Source organism: Trichoderma evansii (assembly GCF_050947405.1).
Source record: "Trichoderma evansii strain SZMC 28006 chromosome Unknown GGI43scaffold_18, whole genome shotgun sequence".
Classification (NCBI taxonomy): domain Eukaryota; kingdom Fungi; phylum Ascomycota; class Sordariomycetes; order Hypocreales; family Hypocreaceae; genus Trichoderma; species Trichoderma evansii.
Genome location: NW_028145188.1, coordinates 166884 through 184421, shown reverse-complemented (window position 1 = coordinate 184421; position 17538 = coordinate 166884). Strand labels below are relative to the sequence as shown.

The 17538-nt window shown below is 43.2% G+C and overlaps 6 protein-coding genes across 6 annotated transcripts; 4 read left to right on the top strand and 2 right to left on the bottom strand.

The window, feature by feature from the left end:
• The first annotated feature begins 87 nt into the window (after window positions 1-87).
• Window positions 88-1808, top strand: GGI43DRAFT_411582 (uncharacterized protein). Its single transcript, XM_083206733.1, has one exon. The coding sequence runs from the start codon at window positions 205-207 to the stop codon at window positions 1351-1353; it is 1149 nt and encodes a 382-aa protein (XP_083058034.1). The 5' UTR covers window positions 88-204; the 3' UTR covers window positions 1354-1808.
• GGI43DRAFT_124780 (alpha/beta fold hydrolase) lies at window positions 1584-2883 on the bottom strand. The gene is made up of 2 exons (XM_083199094.1): window positions 2783-2883; window positions 1584-2726 (listed from the first exon to the last, which is right to left on the bottom strand). Exons 1-2 carry the CDS (start codon window positions 2785-2787, stop codon window positions 1814-1816), a joined length of 918 nt encoding a protein of 305 aa, XP_083058033.1. The 5' UTR covers window positions 2788-2883; the 3' UTR covers window positions 1584-1813.
• A 1190-nt stretch (window positions 2884-4073) lies between these two features.
• Window positions 4074-5779, top strand: GGI43DRAFT_124775 (glutathione S-transferase). The gene is made up of 3 exons (XM_083199093.1): window positions 4074-4233; window positions 4289-4420; window positions 4512-5779. The coding sequence occupies exons 1-3, from the start codon at window positions 4216-4218 to the stop codon at window positions 5349-5351; spliced, it is 990 nt and encodes a 329-aa protein (XP_083058032.1). The 5' UTR covers window positions 4074-4215; the 3' UTR covers window positions 5352-5779.
• Window positions 5780-5785: 6 nt separating this feature from the next.
• On the bottom strand, window positions 5786-9995 carry GGI43DRAFT_411578 (uncharacterized protein). The gene is made up of 4 exons (XM_083206732.1): window positions 9038-9995; window positions 8588-8984; window positions 7548-8535; window positions 5786-7489 (listed from the first exon to the last, which is right to left on the bottom strand). Exons 1-4 carry the CDS (start codon window positions 9684-9686, stop codon window positions 5852-5854), a joined length of 3672 nt encoding a protein of 1223 aa, XP_083058031.1. The 5' UTR covers window positions 9687-9995; the 3' UTR covers window positions 5786-5851.
• Window positions 9996-10303: 308 nt separating this feature from the next.
• On the top strand, window positions 10304-11919 carry GGI43DRAFT_424436 (major facilitator superfamily domain-containing protein; the record flags this gene model as incomplete). Its single annotated transcript, XM_083208368.1, has 2 exons — window positions 10304-10462; window positions 10528-11919. The coding sequence occupies 2 exons, from the start codon at window positions 10304-10306 to the stop codon at window positions 11917-11919; spliced, it is 1551 nt and encodes a 516-aa protein (XP_083058030.1).
• Window positions 11920-12258: 339 nt separating this feature from the next.
• GGI43DRAFT_124770 (transcription factor domain-containing protein) lies at window positions 12259-15551 on the top strand. The gene is made up of 3 exons (XM_083199092.1): window positions 12259-13951; window positions 14027-14798; window positions 14851-15551. Exons 1-3 carry the CDS (start codon window positions 12603-12605, stop codon window positions 14929-14931), a joined length of 2202 nt encoding a protein of 733 aa, XP_083058029.1. The 5' UTR covers window positions 12259-12602; the 3' UTR covers window positions 14932-15551.
• Window positions 15552-17538: the final 1987 nt, after the last annotated feature.

Sequence of the window (17538 nt, the reverse complement as noted above, 5' to 3'; positions counted from 1 at the left end):
CGCTAATCCATCACTGATCCACCTGTTGCTGCCTATTGCTGCCTGTTGTTGCCCCGTTTAGCTGGGAATACTCGGCAAATAACTGAATGGCAACCATACGTAGTTTATTTCTTGTTATGGATTCTATAAATGCACAACTAACTTCCTTGACTTGATAACCTTCATCTTGCTTTTGCGACAATCTTCTGTTCTTTTTTCATCAGAATGAGCTTCTTTTTTCAATCCCTAAGAGGCTTTGGCCAACAAGCCCAGCCTCCTCGCTACAGCAGACGAGCTGGACTTAGAAACTCGGCGCCGCCACCCCCAGAGCCACTGTATCAGCAACTTCTATCAAAAGAAATTGATTCACAGGAAGAATCACCGCTGTTCTCTATCTTCCCTCCTGAAATCCGCAGCAAGATCTTTACTTTTGTGCTGTCAGACTACGAGGATACTGATTCTCCATACCACATTGATACCTGCTACTCGCGACCTTCGTATTTCGCCCCTCGCAAGACTAGCACTGAGCTGCTGAGGACATGCCGCGCCATATACCGGGAAACATGGTTCCTCCCATTCATTCTCACAGAGCAGACGCACTGGATTTCTGCTCCGGATCGTGCACCACCTGGCTACAGCAGCTGGCACAGCATTGCGAAACTGAAAGAGCTGCTCCCTGAAATTAGTAGGCAGTTGAACCAAGACAAAGTCGAAATTGAGAGCCTTCATGCTTTTGCGCAGATGTATCGTGTAGAGCAAAACGGATTAGCCCAGCTGCTACATACCCCTGGTTTACATCCTCGCCGGCTAGCGTTAACAATTCGCCATACGGACTGGTGGTTCTGGGAAAATGATGAGCCGTTACGCTTCGAAGCTGATTGGGTTGCCAAAGTAGCAGAAGCAATGTCGCCTTCAACGCAAGAATTTCGACTTGAGCTCGAATCATTAGAACGCAAAAAAGGTCAAATTGATAACATTGGCAAGCATATAGCCGAACATTGGTTCTTTAAGAAATCCGATGGCGATGTTCTGTATGCGGACGTCTCGGGTAAATGCCACGAAGTATCCCGGTGGACCGGTACGAGTACGTGGCACAATAAGCGATGGACGCGTGATGAAAACAAGGCTGGCAAGCTGGATTATTACATTCTAACCGTCACCTTTATGTCCGAGCACACCCTTGTGAAGAGAGGAGGTGTGGTGAGTGAGACAGCCAAGTCAAATGCAGGAAAGAACTTTTACCGGCATATTCCAGTGAATCTCAAAATCCCAGATGTAACCTCAGGCATATTACATGGGTCCGAGGAAATGGAATATATGTGGTCATCCCCAATGATGCCCTTGCCTGACGAGTCCGAAGATGACGATCTCTGATAGAGACGGGGCAGATTTTTTTTTTTTCCTAAATTGAGTGTATCATGCGACATGCATAAGTCATCTCGTACCTGTAATCTTTTTTTATTCTTGTTTCATTACGTTAATCTAGGCATTGTATATCATAGGAAAACAAGAAATTTTACCAACTAATTCATTAGAATCCCATCAGAGTTCTTTGCACCAGTAACATGCGCACTATGGTGTAAATAGTTTGCACGTAGATACCGCATTGCCGAACACATTGAGTTAGAAGTCTTGGGAGATGAATGCAAAGTTATACTTTAAAATCGATAGCGACAAACAAAGAAAAACTACCATAAGCTCTACTAATGTAAGTTGATTATAATGTGCTACTTCGTTTTCTTATTTTTACTTCTAAGCAGCCTCTACGTACCTAATCTATAGTGCAAAATTTAACAATAGCAAACGAGGGAAAAAAAAAAAAAAACAATCGCTGTTAATTACTTAGAAACTTCTCAACTACTTCGTTAAATTTAGTATCATTCTCCCAAAACATGAAGTGGCTGCCGCTTTCATCCTCTTTGAAGATCTCAAGTTTGCTGTCTGAGATATGAGAAGCGATCCATTGAGCACCATTTACCCCGAATACACTTAGTTCACCACCGACAACGAGCGTGGGAACAGTGATTGTGGGTATGACATCCCTCCAATCTTCCGCAGCGTGGTTTATTAATAACGTGGCTGCATGAGAGAGATTCATTTTACTCCATTGTTGCTTCAGCCATACAAAATCTTCCTCGCTCAATGATGGCGAAAACAGAGACCTCAGAAATCCTGCTGCATATTCCCTTCCTTCGGCCCCGCGTAAGCTGGCTCCCATTTCAAAAGCAGTAGAAGGTGTAAATATCGATCCCAGAGAATTGACCACGTCTTTCTCCCATGCTGGGTGTGTAATTAAGCAAGGCGATTCATCGACAAGTATAAGATGAGAAATACGTGGCCGAGAAGAAACGAAAGTGCCCCAAAGTGCCCAGATAATGGAGCAACCCATAGAATGACCACAGAGAATAACATTTTTAAGATCCAGCTGAATAATGATATCGTTCAAATCTGCTGCCAAACGAGTTACTCGATACCCCCATTCCGGTTTATCAGAGTCTCCAAAGCCACGATTATCAATAGCAATGACGCGGTACTTGGCACTGAAATGCGAAATCTGCTTTCGCCATTGGATTGCCGTTTGCGCCCATCCAGGAATTAACAGTAGAACAGGATCAGTTGTATTGCCAGCAGAAATATATCGGATCGAAACTCCATCGAGAGTTGTAACAGTGCCGGTGGACGTTGCCATGTTGAATTGAAGTAAGTGGTGCCAAGTGGTAATACCATACAAATGAGATGTAGACAAACAACGACGAGTTAGTTTGGGGCAAATGGATACTTATATACTAAACGACCTACTTACGGCATACTATTACATCAGATGTCATATTTAATAATAGGCATCAAAAACCGATTCGGTATAACAGATTAGTTATTAAGAGATGTTTTTCCCAATTCCAGTATTATTTGCTCTTTAGATGTACCCCAATTTTTTAGTGAGATTTTAGGTGTCATGGTGGTGGGCCAGGCTATCGCAACGCGATTGAACAGCACCACGATATGGATCCTGGGAGTGAAGCTTCTTGCTTAGTTTATTCGTGTACGTTTCGCTTACTTACCACTTTATTGACGACTATTAAAAAAATAAAGGAAAAGAGAAGAGTTAGTTTAAGCGCTGAGATGGGGATTTATCCTACTCAATATATTGCATTCCTAGCGTTTAGGCCTGTATAAAGGTCAACGTCTGAAATTCGTAGAGGGCGCGCTGCCAAGTGTATAACTGAATAATCCTGTGGTGTGGCAAGCGTGGGCTGACAACTCGGTTGCTTGCCGAAGGACTTTATGCGCTTCTCCTTGGTATCGCCGATGGACAATCGCCATTGGTTTGTGGGTATAGCAATTGGGTACGATTACTTTTTAATAGTAATCTCATGAGGGATTACCAGGATAGTGCAGCTGCCGAGTATTCTAGTTAGCATACAGGATGCTAACAGTATTAAAAAGAAAATGATAACGACGTCGCGTCCATGCCATTCCTAATAATGTACCCATAAATACCCATTGGTCTCCATATATTGCCTCGACTTGTGCCTAGTTATCGTAATGATGCCTGTCTTACAGGGCGAGATTCTCGTTCGGATACTTATAAACTCAGCGGGAACTCCTATTTCTCGTCGCGCTTGCCAATGAATTTCCCTTTTAGGTGCTGTATTCCCTTGTAGAATTGGCCGGTGATTTTGTTACAATCTGATCACAACTGACCCATCATTGACTAGATATGGCAGCTAGCCGCTTGCTATGCTTAGTATATAAAGAGGCGCACTGGCCAATTTTTCGAGGGAATACAGCATTACTAGACAAATGTCCTCTATCTCAGCGAAACCACATCGATGCTTCTAACTCCGCTTTCTCCTATACCATTGTCATTTTATCATGGCTTAGAATGCTCATGCCAACCATGATGCTTTATAATATTACTGCTACTGGTATGGCGCCTTACCTAATGGCTTAGATCGTTCAATAGCTCCAATTTTGATTGATAAAGGCTTGGAAATCCAATCCCCGCGTTGTGGCTTCAAATTTGTAAGCTTATCACGTCACGGGCGGTGATTTAAATAGAGGAATTGCCAATTAGGATGTAAATATACGACCATATATCTAATTACCTCAAATTTCTTCCCACTATCTGGTGATTTACAGGAGTTGAGATAAAAAGCTGCATAAGTCAATACAACTAATCTCTATACTTCGCTCCTCTTATCTTTCTATAGCGTCATCACATATAGCATATTCAAAATGTCATCAGAAAAAAAGGTATTTCGTAAGAGGTGCAATATTACCTGGAGCAGTCGCTTACTTCATCGTTCAGATCTATCACGAAAACGGTAGTTTCACTCGCCCAGATAGCATCTTTCGAAATTTCATTTCCAAGGACCCAAATTCACAGTTTCCAGCGGAAAAGGGCCGCTATGCCCTCTATCTCTCCCCTGGTTGCCCATGGGTTAGTGGATATCACGTTATCTCCCTCTGCTTCCACCTGGTGGAATAAATTAAAGCTGGAAGCAGAAACAACTAACGCCATTAATATGTAGGCCCATAGAACTTTGATCGTCCGGCTTTTGAAAGGGCTCGATTCTATAATCGATGTTTACCAACTCCATTTCATTATGGGTCCAGACGGATGGTATTTTAGCGGCGAAGGAGGCTCTCTTACTGAAGACCCTCTGCACGGTTTCAAGAAGCTCAAAGAATTGTATCTCAAAGCCGACCCTGGCTATACAGGTCGCTACACTGTACCCGTATTATGGGATAAAAAAGCCGACGTTCTAGTCAACAATGAATCTTCAGAAATTATCCGTATGCTCTATTCAGAATTTGACGAATTTCTGCCAGAGCATCTTCGAGAGGAGAATCGACCTGGAAAGGGCCTATATCCGCCGCAGCTCAGAGCTGAGATTGATGCCATGAATGAATGGGTATATAACACTGTGAATAATGGTGTATATAAAGTTGGCTTCTCCAAATCGCAGAAAGCTTACGAGGAAAACATTTATCCACTTTTCGCATCCCTCGATCGCCTTGAAGAGCATCTTGGCCACGGCAAACCATTCCTTTTTGGCGATTCAATCACTGAGGCCGATGTACGTTTATACACTACCTTGGCGCGATTTGATGTTGCGTACCATAGCGTCTTTCAATGCAACCTCAAATCAATCCGACACGACTATCCCCGGCTGCATGCCTGGCTTCGGAGATTATACTGGGATCAAGATGTAGAAGGGCCTTTGCGTGCAGCATTTTTTCGCACAACAGAACCCAATATTTCGCGATATGCCCTGGGTTATGCGGATTCTAGGTGGAAGATCGTACTGGAGAGCCAGGGACCTCTGATAGTGCCCGCAGGGCCATTGGTGCTGATGCAGCCTCTATGAACAAGTACAAGCATCTTTTGAGCAACAATTTCGTCACTTATGATTAATATGATACATTTACTAGCAATAAGAACTATATTTCCAGTCGGTCTCCTAAGTACTACCGCATTGTATTAAATTGCTGCTTGGCATACGATCTTCCTGGCCTCTAGTCTAGTTAATTAATGAACCAAAAAAAGGCCACTACAAAAAGTGCCAACTTTCTATGTCCAAATTAAGTCATTCTGTAAATATTTAGCTTAAACTTGTAGAATCTTATATGGAGAGAGATTCGCTAACACCGTTGCCAGGCGAATCGGCCGTGAAGCTATCCACAACCTGGCCACCTACTTCCGGCTTTCCATTTGAGCTTTCTTCGTTAAGACTACGAAAAATAACAACAGCCCAGGCTTCCCATCTCTAATTCAAGATAGAGAGATATATCAACGAAGTTGTTTATAACCATACATATATTGCATTGAGAAATTAAATATTATATGTATAGGTAGCTTAAATTGCCTTTAAACCCATTGAACTGTGTCTTCAATGATCCAGCGAACATGGTTCAACACTTCCTGTTCATCCCTCTCTGTATCTACAGGTACGACATCAAACTCTTTGCTGCTGGGCTCTTCATATAAATCCATTTGGCTGTCAACCAGATTGGCCCCCATTAAGCCGTCTTGACTCTCTTGTAAACGTCTCGCAAGAATCTCTCTGTCAGCCTGTAAGTCAATAAACATGACTTTTACTATATGTGCAGCCATATGGCGACGAATCTGATTGCGGTATAATTCTCTCAAAGCAGAGCAGCTGACAACCGTACAGTTATATCCAAGGTCAGCGAGCGTGTCTGTTGTTCGTCTGTTAATCCTATCTATCCAAGACAAGCTATCTTCATCAGAGAGTGTAATCCCTGATCTTATTTTCGCAATGTCTTGGCGGGAGTGTAATTTATCGCCTTCAATAAAAGGGATATCAAGCTCTTGTGCCATTGTGCTTCCAATAATTGACTTTCCCGTTCCAGATGGGCCTATCATGACGATGGCTATTTTTCCAGCAGCTTTTGGAGATGAGCTCCTCCATGCCTTTTCGTTGAGATAACCGATAAACTTAGCTACGTGCTCTTCTAAAAGACTGGGAACTTTGGCCAAGGCTGGCGAAAAAGAACGCGCTACATCTGTGGCGAATGTTTTTGATGGACCAAATGAATCTTTGTCATACTTGGATGCAAAAAAGTCTACCAGTTTGATGGGTGGATTTGCGACTGGATCCTGGTTTGATGCTCGTAGTCTCTTAATCCACTCTTTAGGCTCAACTTCGTCGAAGACAAGTCCGCATCTGCGTAGAGCAGGCAGAAGGTCATCATTCCAGTTAAAGAGTTGTGGGTTAATGACATTTGAAAATACGCTCCCTGCTCCAGATATTGATATGTCTGTGACGGCGTCTGCCACAACATTGACTGGTAGCCAAGATGGGGTTTCCTGGAGCTTCGGTAGAGCGCCGATTGTCACTGCAGTCTGCATCATCATAGGAACTGCTTCTTGGGAGTTCCACACACCATGCTCTGTGTCGCCAATGATTTGTCCGATACGAAGCACACGAGTAGTTACACCCTGAGCAGCGGCTTTAGCGCAAATATGCTCGGCTACTGATTTGGATTGAGCGTATCCCATGTTTTGTGCCCACGAAAAGTCTGGAACGCGTTCAGGAACCGGAATAACCGTTGCCTGAGTGCAAGTACTGATTGATGAACAAAAGTTCATTGTTGCTGGTGGTTGCGCAGATTGGCAGAGAGAAATAAGATGTGATACACCAGCGATATTTCCTTTTTCGAAGCTCGACAGGTGCATGTTAAAATTAACAGACCAGGCGCAGTGGATCACCGCAGTAAGATTCTCAGTTATGGCTTCGTAGGCTGATTTAGACAATCCAAGATCTGGCTCAGCTAAACTTGATGGCAAGACAATGATTTTACGCCGCGAAGCTAGGGATAGAGAGTGGTAAACTCGTCTCTGTATCATTGAGCTTACAACTCTTTTGTAGCCATGAGTCAAATCGTTAGCACGAACTAGACAATATACTTGGTCAATATCGGGTCTAGAAGCTAGCTTTGCGACAATATGAGCTCCTAGAGAACCGGTGGCGCCTGTAACAACCTGACAAATGGAATGTCAGAAATCTTGTTCATAATAGTATCGAAGGGAAAGAACTTACAATTGAAGAATTAGTCGATATAGATAATGTTCCTGTCGAATACCTCATCACAAGGTTTTCCATCTGCTGTTCGATGGAAAGCTTCTCGTCGGCATCTTTACCAATCCGCAGAGAGAGTAAAAAGCTACTCAATTTGCTGATTGACGGCTGCTCAAATACAATTTGCTGTCCAAGTTTATTCTCGCCAATGTCTACTTTTCTCAGAATCTCACTTCTCATTTGGATAGCTTGGAGTGAGTCTAAACCCAGCGAGAAAAAGTCTTCATCGTCTTGAACTAGCGCAGGTGCTTCAAGGGTCTTGTGGAGAAGATCTCTTACAAACTGTTGCAACTCCGGGAGATCAAATTTAATAAGTTCTTCTGAGGTTGACTCATCGAGATCATAAGTTTCCTCAATTTCCATCTTGAACTGCTGGTAGAAAGCTTGTCGTATTATGCTCCCCTTGTCCGTGCGAGGATAGGCACAATCGTGCGGCAATAGGCGGATCATATTCCGCGAAATTCGAGCAAAGGCATCCGCAGATTTATTCGCAAATTCGACAATTGGCCAGATTATATCAAGGATCTCTTCCTTAGTAAGGGTAGCTAATCCAGCAGCTGGGACAAGCAATATGCCAAGATGAGCACGACCGGCACCGAACACGACGGCTTCAGTGACATTTTTGTTCGACCGTATTTTGCCTTCCATATCCACAGGATTAAACTTTTCGCCATTCACAAGAACAACTGTATCATCGAGTCGAGCGATATACTTCCAAGCTCTAGGAATGCTTGGATGAGGTTCGAAAAGATCTTTAGTTGCGTAAGCGCCATCTGGCAGATTGGACTTCACTTTAGATGGCCAGCCTTCCAAAACAACACACTCATACAAATTTGAGCCTCGTGGCTCCCATCTCAAAAATGGGGCAAGTGCATCGTGCTCTCGTACGTAGTTCCACGCTTTGTCACCTTTCGGGCGAAAAGAAGTCATGAGCTGCCCAACTTCGGTTCTACTTTTAATTAACACCGTTTCGCAAAGATTCAGAAAATGAATTCACTTACGCCCCATAATGGCCTATAAGGTTAACTCCATTCTCGACAAGAAGGTTTCCTAGATCATCTGGACAGGCTGAGCCACCATACATCACAAGTTTTAAATCCTGAAGGAGATTAATGCCTGTTTGGGTTTCTGAGAGTAGCTTGAGAGTATATGGAACCCCGTAGAAGATCTCAAAGCTATTTGCCTGGAAAATTTTCAACAGGTTTTCTTGCGTTAATGGAAGTTCGGCATTATAAAAGTGAATAGATTTGCGGCAGTACACTGCTCGAAAGAAGCTGCAGATACCATAGTTGTGAAATAATGGCATTGTGATGAATGATTTCATATTCATGCTGCTTGAATAATTTGCGATGCATGCTTTATGCGTCTGAAAAATTGGCTTTGGATGGCCAGTTGATCCTATATTTTATTAGTTTTTAATTTAAGGACGTGTAAAACCTCAGTTCACTTACCGCTTGAATGAACGATAAGAGCAATATTTTCGGTCTCAGTTTCCGGATCCAGATGAGAATCCAGTTGAGTGTCTCCATGAGCTTCAATTGAGAACTCAAATACCTGACGGTCTATAATCTCATTTAATTGTAGTAGCGGTAGCAAATTTTGAATCTCTCTTGCACGATTCAAATGTTTCCTGTCTGCGATGATTGTAGAGGCCGAGGTAGCATTGATAAGAGATTCAATTGCTGGAACCGTAATTCTCGTTGAGAGAAGTAGAACCGTATGTCCAAGCTTTATTAAAGCAAGAAGCGTAATGAGATATTCAAAATTTGATAAGCCTAATAGCGCCACGACATGCGGCTTTTCTTTCGATGACTTTCGTGCGGGAATATGCTGCTCATAATGATTTGCCGCCCTCCAAGCAAATACATCAAGTTGCTGTAAATTGTAATCTACAAAGTCTATTCCTGACTTTGGATACGAAACAATATGATCTTGAGGATAGGATATAGCGCGCAGTCGCAACAATTCATCAATTGTGCGGGGTACGGACTCGGGCTTGGATATATTGGTGGCTAAAGTTGACGATGGCCGCACAATAGGCCTTCTTGAAGAATCCAAAGATCCCTGATGAGAAGTCGAAAGGTAGATAGCAGCTGGCATAATGTTTAGAATTCTGATTTTCTATAAAAATATTAAGAGAAGGTTTCTTTGCGCACAGTTGGAAATTGGGGATATGGGACCTATTTCACTACTTCGCACTCTGTACTGAGATGGAAAATAGCCGCACTATACTGAATGCTTAGCTAAGTTTAACCACGGTCAAATACGGACAATTATTGTTTTTGGTATTGCCTCATCGATATTCCTTCTGGTATTCCTCCTCTACGGATCTTTATCCGCTAGCACGACGACGATCTTGGAACTTCGGATAAAAATCCCCAACATCCACCGGCTTTTCATTAGCAGAGTGCAAGTGGAACTTTACCCCAGATTTTCGAGTGCGGGGCTAATGCTAAGCTACCCAAAGACTTGGATGAAATGTAGTCAAATCAGTCGATAAATAAGGCTATATTTAATCACAGTTTATATCATAATAAAACTTTGACATGATCTCGATGGCTCCATAGCATAAGACTCAAGCGGTGTCCTTCTCGTTCTCTCAAATCTGTAGAGGTCTTGTGCGACATTCATCTAAGCATCTCATATCCTTCCTCAATCTTGTCCAAAGAGTTAACATGGCCCTACACGCTGCCAAAATCGAGAAACCAGAGATTGTCATGATCGATGATAAAGATGACATTCCTGCCAATAACGATTTAGAGAAAACAGCGCAAGTTAGAATTATTGACAGCATACCTGTGCTGGGTCTGAGCGAAGATGATGCGGCTTTCTATAATAGCATTACACAAGATCAGAGGAAGAAAATTATCAGGAAGGTGAGACAGACCAAGAAGAGGCATCTTTTTTGGTCAAATTTATGCTAACCATTTTATTACTATAGATTGATCTACGACTTGTACCAATGCTGGCAATTCTCTATCTCGTTTCACAGCTCGATCGTGCAAATATTGGAAACGCAAAAATTGAAGGGCTTGCCGAAGACCTTCATCTTGTGGGTAACCAGTATAATGTTGTGTTAGCCCTCTTCTTCATACCATACATCCTACTCGAAGTTCCCAGTAATGTCTTATTGAGGAAGTTCAAACGCCCTTCAGTCTATCTCGGCTCGCTTGTCACTATTTGGGGAATTGTTATGACTCTGCACGGAGTTGTAAGAAACTTTGGCGGGTTGCTAGCTGTGCGACTCTTGCTTGGTGTGTTCGAAGCAGGATTTTACCCCGGCGCAATTTATCTGTGTACATTCTGGTACATGCCAAAGGAGCTTGCTACTAGAATTGCATACTTTTACTGCACCAGTGCTTTATCCGGAGCATTTTCAGGCCTCTTAGCTGCTGCAATTGCTCTAATGGATGGCATTGGTGGCTATGAGGGCTGGCGGTGGATCTTCCTCCTCGAAGGCATTGCTACTACTCTGCTTGGAGTTCTTTGTTTCTTTTTTCTCGTTGATTCTCCTTCACTCTCTGGAAGTTGGTTGTCGCAAGACGAGATACGATTCCTTGAGCTCCAAACATTCGTGAAACAAGGTGGACGTTTCTCAGAACAGTCAGCTGAAAATAGATTCGACTGGTACGAATTCAAAATGGTTCTCACCAATTGGAGGCTATATCTTCAAGCATACATTCTCCTTTGCATTTCGGCATGCTCCTACGGTACTAAATTTACCCTTCCCTCTATTATTAAGGCAATGGGCTTTTCCAACAACACAATCGCGCAACTTATGACAGTACCTGCTTATGTCGCCGGGGGTATCTCTTCTATCTTCTTCGCCTTCCTATCTGATCGTTTTCTCTGGCGAATGCCCTTCGTTGTCATTCCTTTATTACTCATCACTATTGGATACTCTGTTGTGATGGGCTTCAACGGCGACCTCGGAAGTAGTCATACCGGCCCTGGTTATTTCGCTCTGGTGCTTACTTGCATGGGTATCTATCCTGTCCAGCCTTCCGGAACAAGTTGGGCCGCCAATAACCTGGCTCCAGCCAACCGTCGCGCGATCGGAGTTGCCTTTTGCATTTGCATGGGAAACATTGGTGGAATTATCGGTAGCTTCATGTATCTTGACAAAGAAGCGCCTTTCTATCACACAGGCTTTGGTCTTTCTTTGGCCTTTGGTGGCTCTGGCGTTCTTGTTGCCCTATTCCTCGAATTGAGTTATATGTGGGCTAATAAGCAAAAATCTAAGATTCCCGAAGAGCATATTAGGGCCCAGTTTTCGGAAGATGAACTTCTTAGATTGGGGGACAAGAGTTTACTTTTCAAGCACACGCTCTGAGTGGCGATAAATTGGGTATTTGTAACCAGACCAGTTGTCGCAACTAAAAAGAGAGGTTCCACATCTGCGGCTGACTTCAACCATTTGGCAAACTTTTGCATATTGTTACCTTAATGGAATGAGAACAAAACGAGTAATTTTTGTCTTTCTTAATTTAGAGGCCTAGCTATTAAACGATTCATTCATAAGAAGGCCAATGCATCCATTGTCCAAAGGCTTATAGGCTGAATAAGAACCTGCGTATGCATAGAAATATCTTCTACAATCTCGGTAATTACATGTATTCTATGCTTATATAGCGGCTAAAATATATGCTATAGAGTTAGCCTATTAAATACTATTTCCTTATCTCGCGAATTTATTACAGTCAACGCAAACCGTCATGTCATTGAGCCTGCGATCTTCTGTATTGAGACTAGACTCCCAGGGTGGACCAGAACTCGTAATCTTCTCATGAAATCCCCGCAACGCAGTATCCTTAAGACCCCCGGTCTTTCTCGCACTGGGAAAGGGACGCTGCTACTATTTTAGCACACCCCAGTCTTACCCTAATAATAATACCACATCCTTTCGGCTTCTTTTCCGCCTTTTGGATCGTTCCTCGCTTCGTTGCGGTGATACTAGCAAGAAACGTATCCAGCCTGTATCCAGCCTGTATCCACCACGTATTGACTAAGCACCAAATGGCACCAGAAGTTACAGGCCAGAAGAGGAGCTCTGAGTACGTTGAAGATACTCCAGGAGATCCTTCAAATTCTGTATTTCGGAAGGCGCGCAAAGTTAGTCGCGCTTGTGACTTCTGCAAGTCAAGAAAGGCGAAATGCAGCGGTGATCAACCATGTGCAAAATGCATATCAAGAGGCCGAGTATGCTTATATGAAGCCAAGTATACTCGTGGCATGCCACCCACGCCTCCGCCGTCATCTGATGTTGGCCAATTGCACTCGGCAGGCGATAACAGACGTTCATCAGCCGGCAGATTCGCCATACCTGAAACTATATCTTTCATGCCGAGCTCCAGTTTAACCCCAAGTGGTAGTGGGCAAACAGCCCAGACATCGCAACAATCAGCCCAGACATCGCAACAATCAGAAGGACTTGTTGCTCCCTCTCGTGCATCCCCTGAGTTAGGAATGGCAGAGATTCAAGGTCAGGTATTTGATCCGACATCCAGTTTGGCATTTCTTCATAGAGCGTCAAAGCGCCTGGCCACTCACGGTAGCAGCCATGGGAGTGAGGATTCCCGGTCATCAGCAGAAAATCAGCTGGTATATATGGCTGGAGATAAGCGTTTAGCAATAGAAAGCGAGGACAACCAACAGCAGTATTCTCTTCCCGACCTAGTAGAGGCTAGGGTTCTCTTGGCGCTTTACTTCGGTGTCTGTATCGCTACATACCGTATCTTGCATCGTCCATCCACCGAAAACTGGCTGAGTATCATGGAGAGCAATCTGAGTGAAGGGATAGCTGTATGGCACACGATTGGACGTGCAAAGGCAGCCACTATATACGCAATGCTATCAATTGCCAAGTTCCATCGTGAGAAGTCTAAGGGATATCCCACTAGAGACTGCCAAGCGCTTCGCTTAGCTGACAATCTTTTCCGCTTCTCAATGAGGCTCACAGAGCAAGAGACGGGGTTTCCCCGGCTAGAGTCAGCCCAAGTTCGTATTGTTCAAGTTCTATATCTTCTAACAACCTCACGTTTCAATCAGAGCTGGTACATCTTTGGAAATGCACTACAGCTTATTTCTGCTCTGGGTTTGCAACGACGTGCTGATTGGAGAAGGAGACACGAGCCAGCAGCCGATTATATCGAAAAACAGTGCTCTCTTAGAACTTTTTGGACTGCATATGTTCTCGATAACTATCTTGGGGTTGTATTTGGGAGACCACGCCATTTCCACGATGAATACATTGATCAAGATTTGCCTGATCGGATTAATGATGAAGACATGTCGGCAGACGGACCTATTAGCGATCTTGATGGTCGCCGAGGGTGTCATACTGACGCGTTAGTTTTTCACGCACGGTAAGCATATCTTAACATTTTATAACATCTCTCCGAATTATAATTTGGCATCATACTAACGCATTTGTTCAATAGCATTGCTAAAATAATTGGAGCTATCTCACAAGATATGTATACTACCAAGCTCACTTCTGAAGTCGAAAGAATAGCCGCAGCGAGAGACTTAACGCAACGGATTCATGATTGGCATCAGAGTCTACCTGCCCACCTTGGCGCAGTTCATCCATCTATTTTGATTCCCAGCTATCGAAGACCAGCGTTAGCCCTGGGACTCGCTCACTCGCACGCTATTATGCATGTGAATCGTCTATTTCTAATGCGCTCCCCTGCTTCTGTATATACTTCACAGATTAGCGACTGTATCAAAGCTGCGAAAGACGTCCTGGAATCGGTGGACACTATGGCCCGAGACGGTCCTATCTTCCACGCGTTTTGGTGGACTCACTATGTGACGTTTTGTGCCCTAGTGGTAACATACGTATGGGTTATGCAGCAACATCGCATGGGCACTACAGACGATCCTGGTTATAGTGAGAGGCTGATGCAACTTGCAGAGAACTGTCATAGCCATCTTGCTCAAGCAACTTCTTCAAACTCGCCTAGTCGGCGATATGCTGTAATCCTAGAAGGATTTCGAGCTGCTGCGGTGAACAAGTCGACTCCACAGCATTTGAGAACTCAAAATAATACACCACATGAACAGTCTATAGACCTTAATCCAGACACAGCTACCCTCAATACTAATGATGGAGGCGGATTTTTTGGCATCCCTCAGAGCAGCTCAATGGCAGAAATACCCACCTTCCAAGATTGGCAGCTTACAGACTGGCTGGATTTGGACTCATCGGTAAACCCTCTTTCCACACACAGGTATTGTACTCCTAGTTAACATCTTACAGGCTTTTTGGCCCAGTTTTAATGTGGACGAAATATTATCTCCAGACGAGACCCATACTGCAGACCAAAACTATTCCACTTAAATACCCTACTCTCAAACTCTTATTAGACGCTTCTAGTCCTACTTTCAATGGATCTAATATTTGCCTCCCACACGATCAATTTTCCAAATAATCAGCTCTAATATTTCTTAAGTTTTAGAAGCCCGATGCTTATTTTGAATTACTGGGTCTGTCTGTAATACAGTGTTTTCACTCATTACACGGCCATTGCGAATATCTTGTATTAGACTGATTTCGGGAATTGTATTACAGCGCATCTTACGCTTCTAAAACTAAATCAATGTGCCGTTCTCATTTCGTGTTTGAAGAGGGGCGCGTGGGTTTGCCAGTCAGCAAAGCCCGCAACTGGATCATAAATGTTATGCTGAGGAAAATAGGTACATATTAACACGCTTAAATCATTTTAGCCGTGAGGACAACTCATCAGACAAGATATCTAGCTCGAAAAGTGGGAGAAAGATCATCTCTAAATTACGTTTGTGCACATTTTGTGAAGAGTATCGGATTATTATCCGCTCGGAGCAATAGCCAAGCCTCACCACTAGTCGATACTATTCAAGTGCCCGCAACTTGGGAAAAGATTGTGGATACATCAATCCTATAGTGCTATTCTTGCAGTTTAATTCGCACTCTGAATACTGTATCTGTTGCCGAATTTAGTAGGTATTACATAAACAGTTGGGATGCTACGATCTAAACCCTCATGTTACTTTCAATATAGAAGGGCTCCCAATCTTTGTTTATCATCGAGACCGGAGCTTCGTTCCTCTCCGGCACATTCGCCGTAATGTGAGACGTTATGGTCTGTATTTGATACGAAAAGAATTATAGCTTTAAGGTTTTGTGATTTCATTAGCATGAACCCCGTTCATTTTAATCCTTTTGGCCTAGCTCATAAATCGCTTACCATTTGCCTTGACAGCTAGATGACCGGAAGCTCAAATTCGGGCCACGATGTACCGCGATGCGCAAGGAATTTTTGCGGTTGTGATAATGGCCTACCTATGCTAATGGCATTTATAGACAGCTTCAGATTGGATATGGCCTTTATTTGAAGTACTGCTGAGACAGGTAACAGTGTTCCACCATGATTGACGCTTTAGTAAAAAGAATAATCGCTCTAAAGCAGGGATAGAATGTGGGTACCAATATCGACAACTTTACTATATTTATTAAACCATAACTACATCACACTGTTGCTACCTAGAGAGATATAAGAGGCAAGCGCCGAGTGTAATTCGCGATTTTGCCATTTTGCAAATGAGATACGTGATGTTCGACTTATTGTATTTACTCCCCACTTACCGCCTACGCTTTCTCATTCGAGACCTAATGTGGATATCAGATGTGCTGGACATGCTGAAGAACTAAGTGTTACATTGGTACCTTGTATACGCAATGGCGCAATATATCGTTGCGTAATCTATAATACACAAATCTTACGCTGAAGAGCATTCATATCTTCTGAATCATCTGTTAAACGTACATCTCAATATATTTATAAATGCAAATGCCAACAGATACCGTGACTGCTAGAAAATTTAACTTGAAGTATATCCACGAGTTTATTTTCACTCCATAGATCTTAAAATCAAGCAGTCTCTCTTTTGGAGTACACGCAATCTATTGGAGCGCTACCTCCAATGACTTGGCTTATGGCCCATAATTATCTGGAAAGTCAAATGTTTCATTGCATTTCGCATGATTCTCTCAAATTGACCTTAAATGACGAACCACGCAAAATACCCTTACCACCCGTGCCGCTTGATCCGGGCAGCATTAACGTCAGGTGGGGTATTATACAATATATTTCAATGCCCTCGACTTACAGGAGTGAGCCTAGAGCCATAGAGAAGTCATTGCACATTCAGCTAAACCAGCCATAGATCAATCTAAGCCATACAAGTTTTCATATTCTGGGGCATTTCACCTATATATCAATTGTCGGGATATTTGTAACGATTTAGCTCGTACTAGCAGGGCATTACTGCCCCATTCATGGCTATGCGGGATCCATCAGGGATTATACTAGTGCAGTTCTGGGCCGTGATGACGCGATTTACAATCAAGAATATCTCCGAAGAAAAAGCAAGAGCCCATATGAAAATACACACATCAGTTGAAACGTGAACGCAATTGTCATTAGTTAAGTGAAGGATGATGGCGTCGGTGCTGTGCGTGTAATTGGAGAGTTGCGTGTACTGCTTGCAAGTTGCCTGTTTTATTAATACTCGCATGGCAGGATATATGCTGACGCAGAGGGTGGGGATGTATGCGCGGAAAGGGCACCTAATCTAGGCTATTTGATTCTAAGTGATAGCGTTGACTACTAAACCTATTTTATAGACAAAGACACAATAGTAAGGTTTGAAGGCCGACTTCAGGATTGTGCAGTGGTAGATAGGTAGTCTAAATGTATATTTTAATATACATTGTATAACTTGTTACCGATTGGGAAGATTAGATATGGACTTCTTTTACAAAAGGGGCAATGTCAGGGATCACGACGAGATATCAACTATCAATAGACAGCTTATACTGATTTTCTCCACAAATAAACATATTAGAATTTGGCTATGGAATCTGTGATATCGACTACCGATGGATCCCCTGCGCCTCCAGATGCCA

What these genes read in the sequence shown, in the direction of transcription:
- GGI43DRAFT_411582 (XM_083206733.1), top strand. Translation starts at nt 205, where the DNA reads ATGAGCTTCTTTTTTCAATCCCTAAGAGGCTTTGGCCAACAAGCCCAG.
- GGI43DRAFT_124775 (XM_083199093.1), top strand. An exon ending in TCTCCCCTGGTTGCCCATGG is followed by an intron (nt 4,421 to 4,511) that starts GTTAGTGGATAT and finishes ATTAATATGTAG; the next exon opens with GCCCATAGAACTTTGATCGT.
- GGI43DRAFT_411578 (XM_083206732.1), bottom strand. Translation starts at nt 9,686, where the DNA reads ATGCCAGCTGCTATCTACCTTTCGACTTCTCATCAGGGATCTTTGGAT. An exon ending in CTTATAGGCCATTATGGGGC is followed by an intron (nt 8,536 to 8,587) that starts GTAAGTGAATTC and finishes AATTAAAAGTAG; the next exon opens with AACCGAAGTTGGGCAGCTCA. An exon ending in TATCGACTAATTCTTCAATT is followed by an intron (nt 7,490 to 7,547) that starts GTAAGTTCTTTC and finishes TCCATTTGTCAG; the next exon opens with GTTGTTACAGGCGCCACCGG.
- GGI43DRAFT_124770 (XM_083199092.1), top strand. Translation starts at nt 12,603, where the DNA reads ATGGCACCAGAAGTTACAGGCCAGAAGAGGAGCTCTGAGTACGTTGAA. An exon ending in GCGTTAGTTTTTCACGCACG is followed by an intron (nt 13,952 to 14,026) that starts GTAAGCATATCT and finishes TTTGTTCAATAG; the next exon opens with CATTGCTAAAATAATTGGAG. An exon ending in GGCTGGATTTGGACTCATCG is followed by an intron (nt 14,799 to 14,850) that starts GTAAACCCTCTT and finishes AACATCTTACAG; the next exon opens with GCTTTTTGGCCCAGTTTTAA.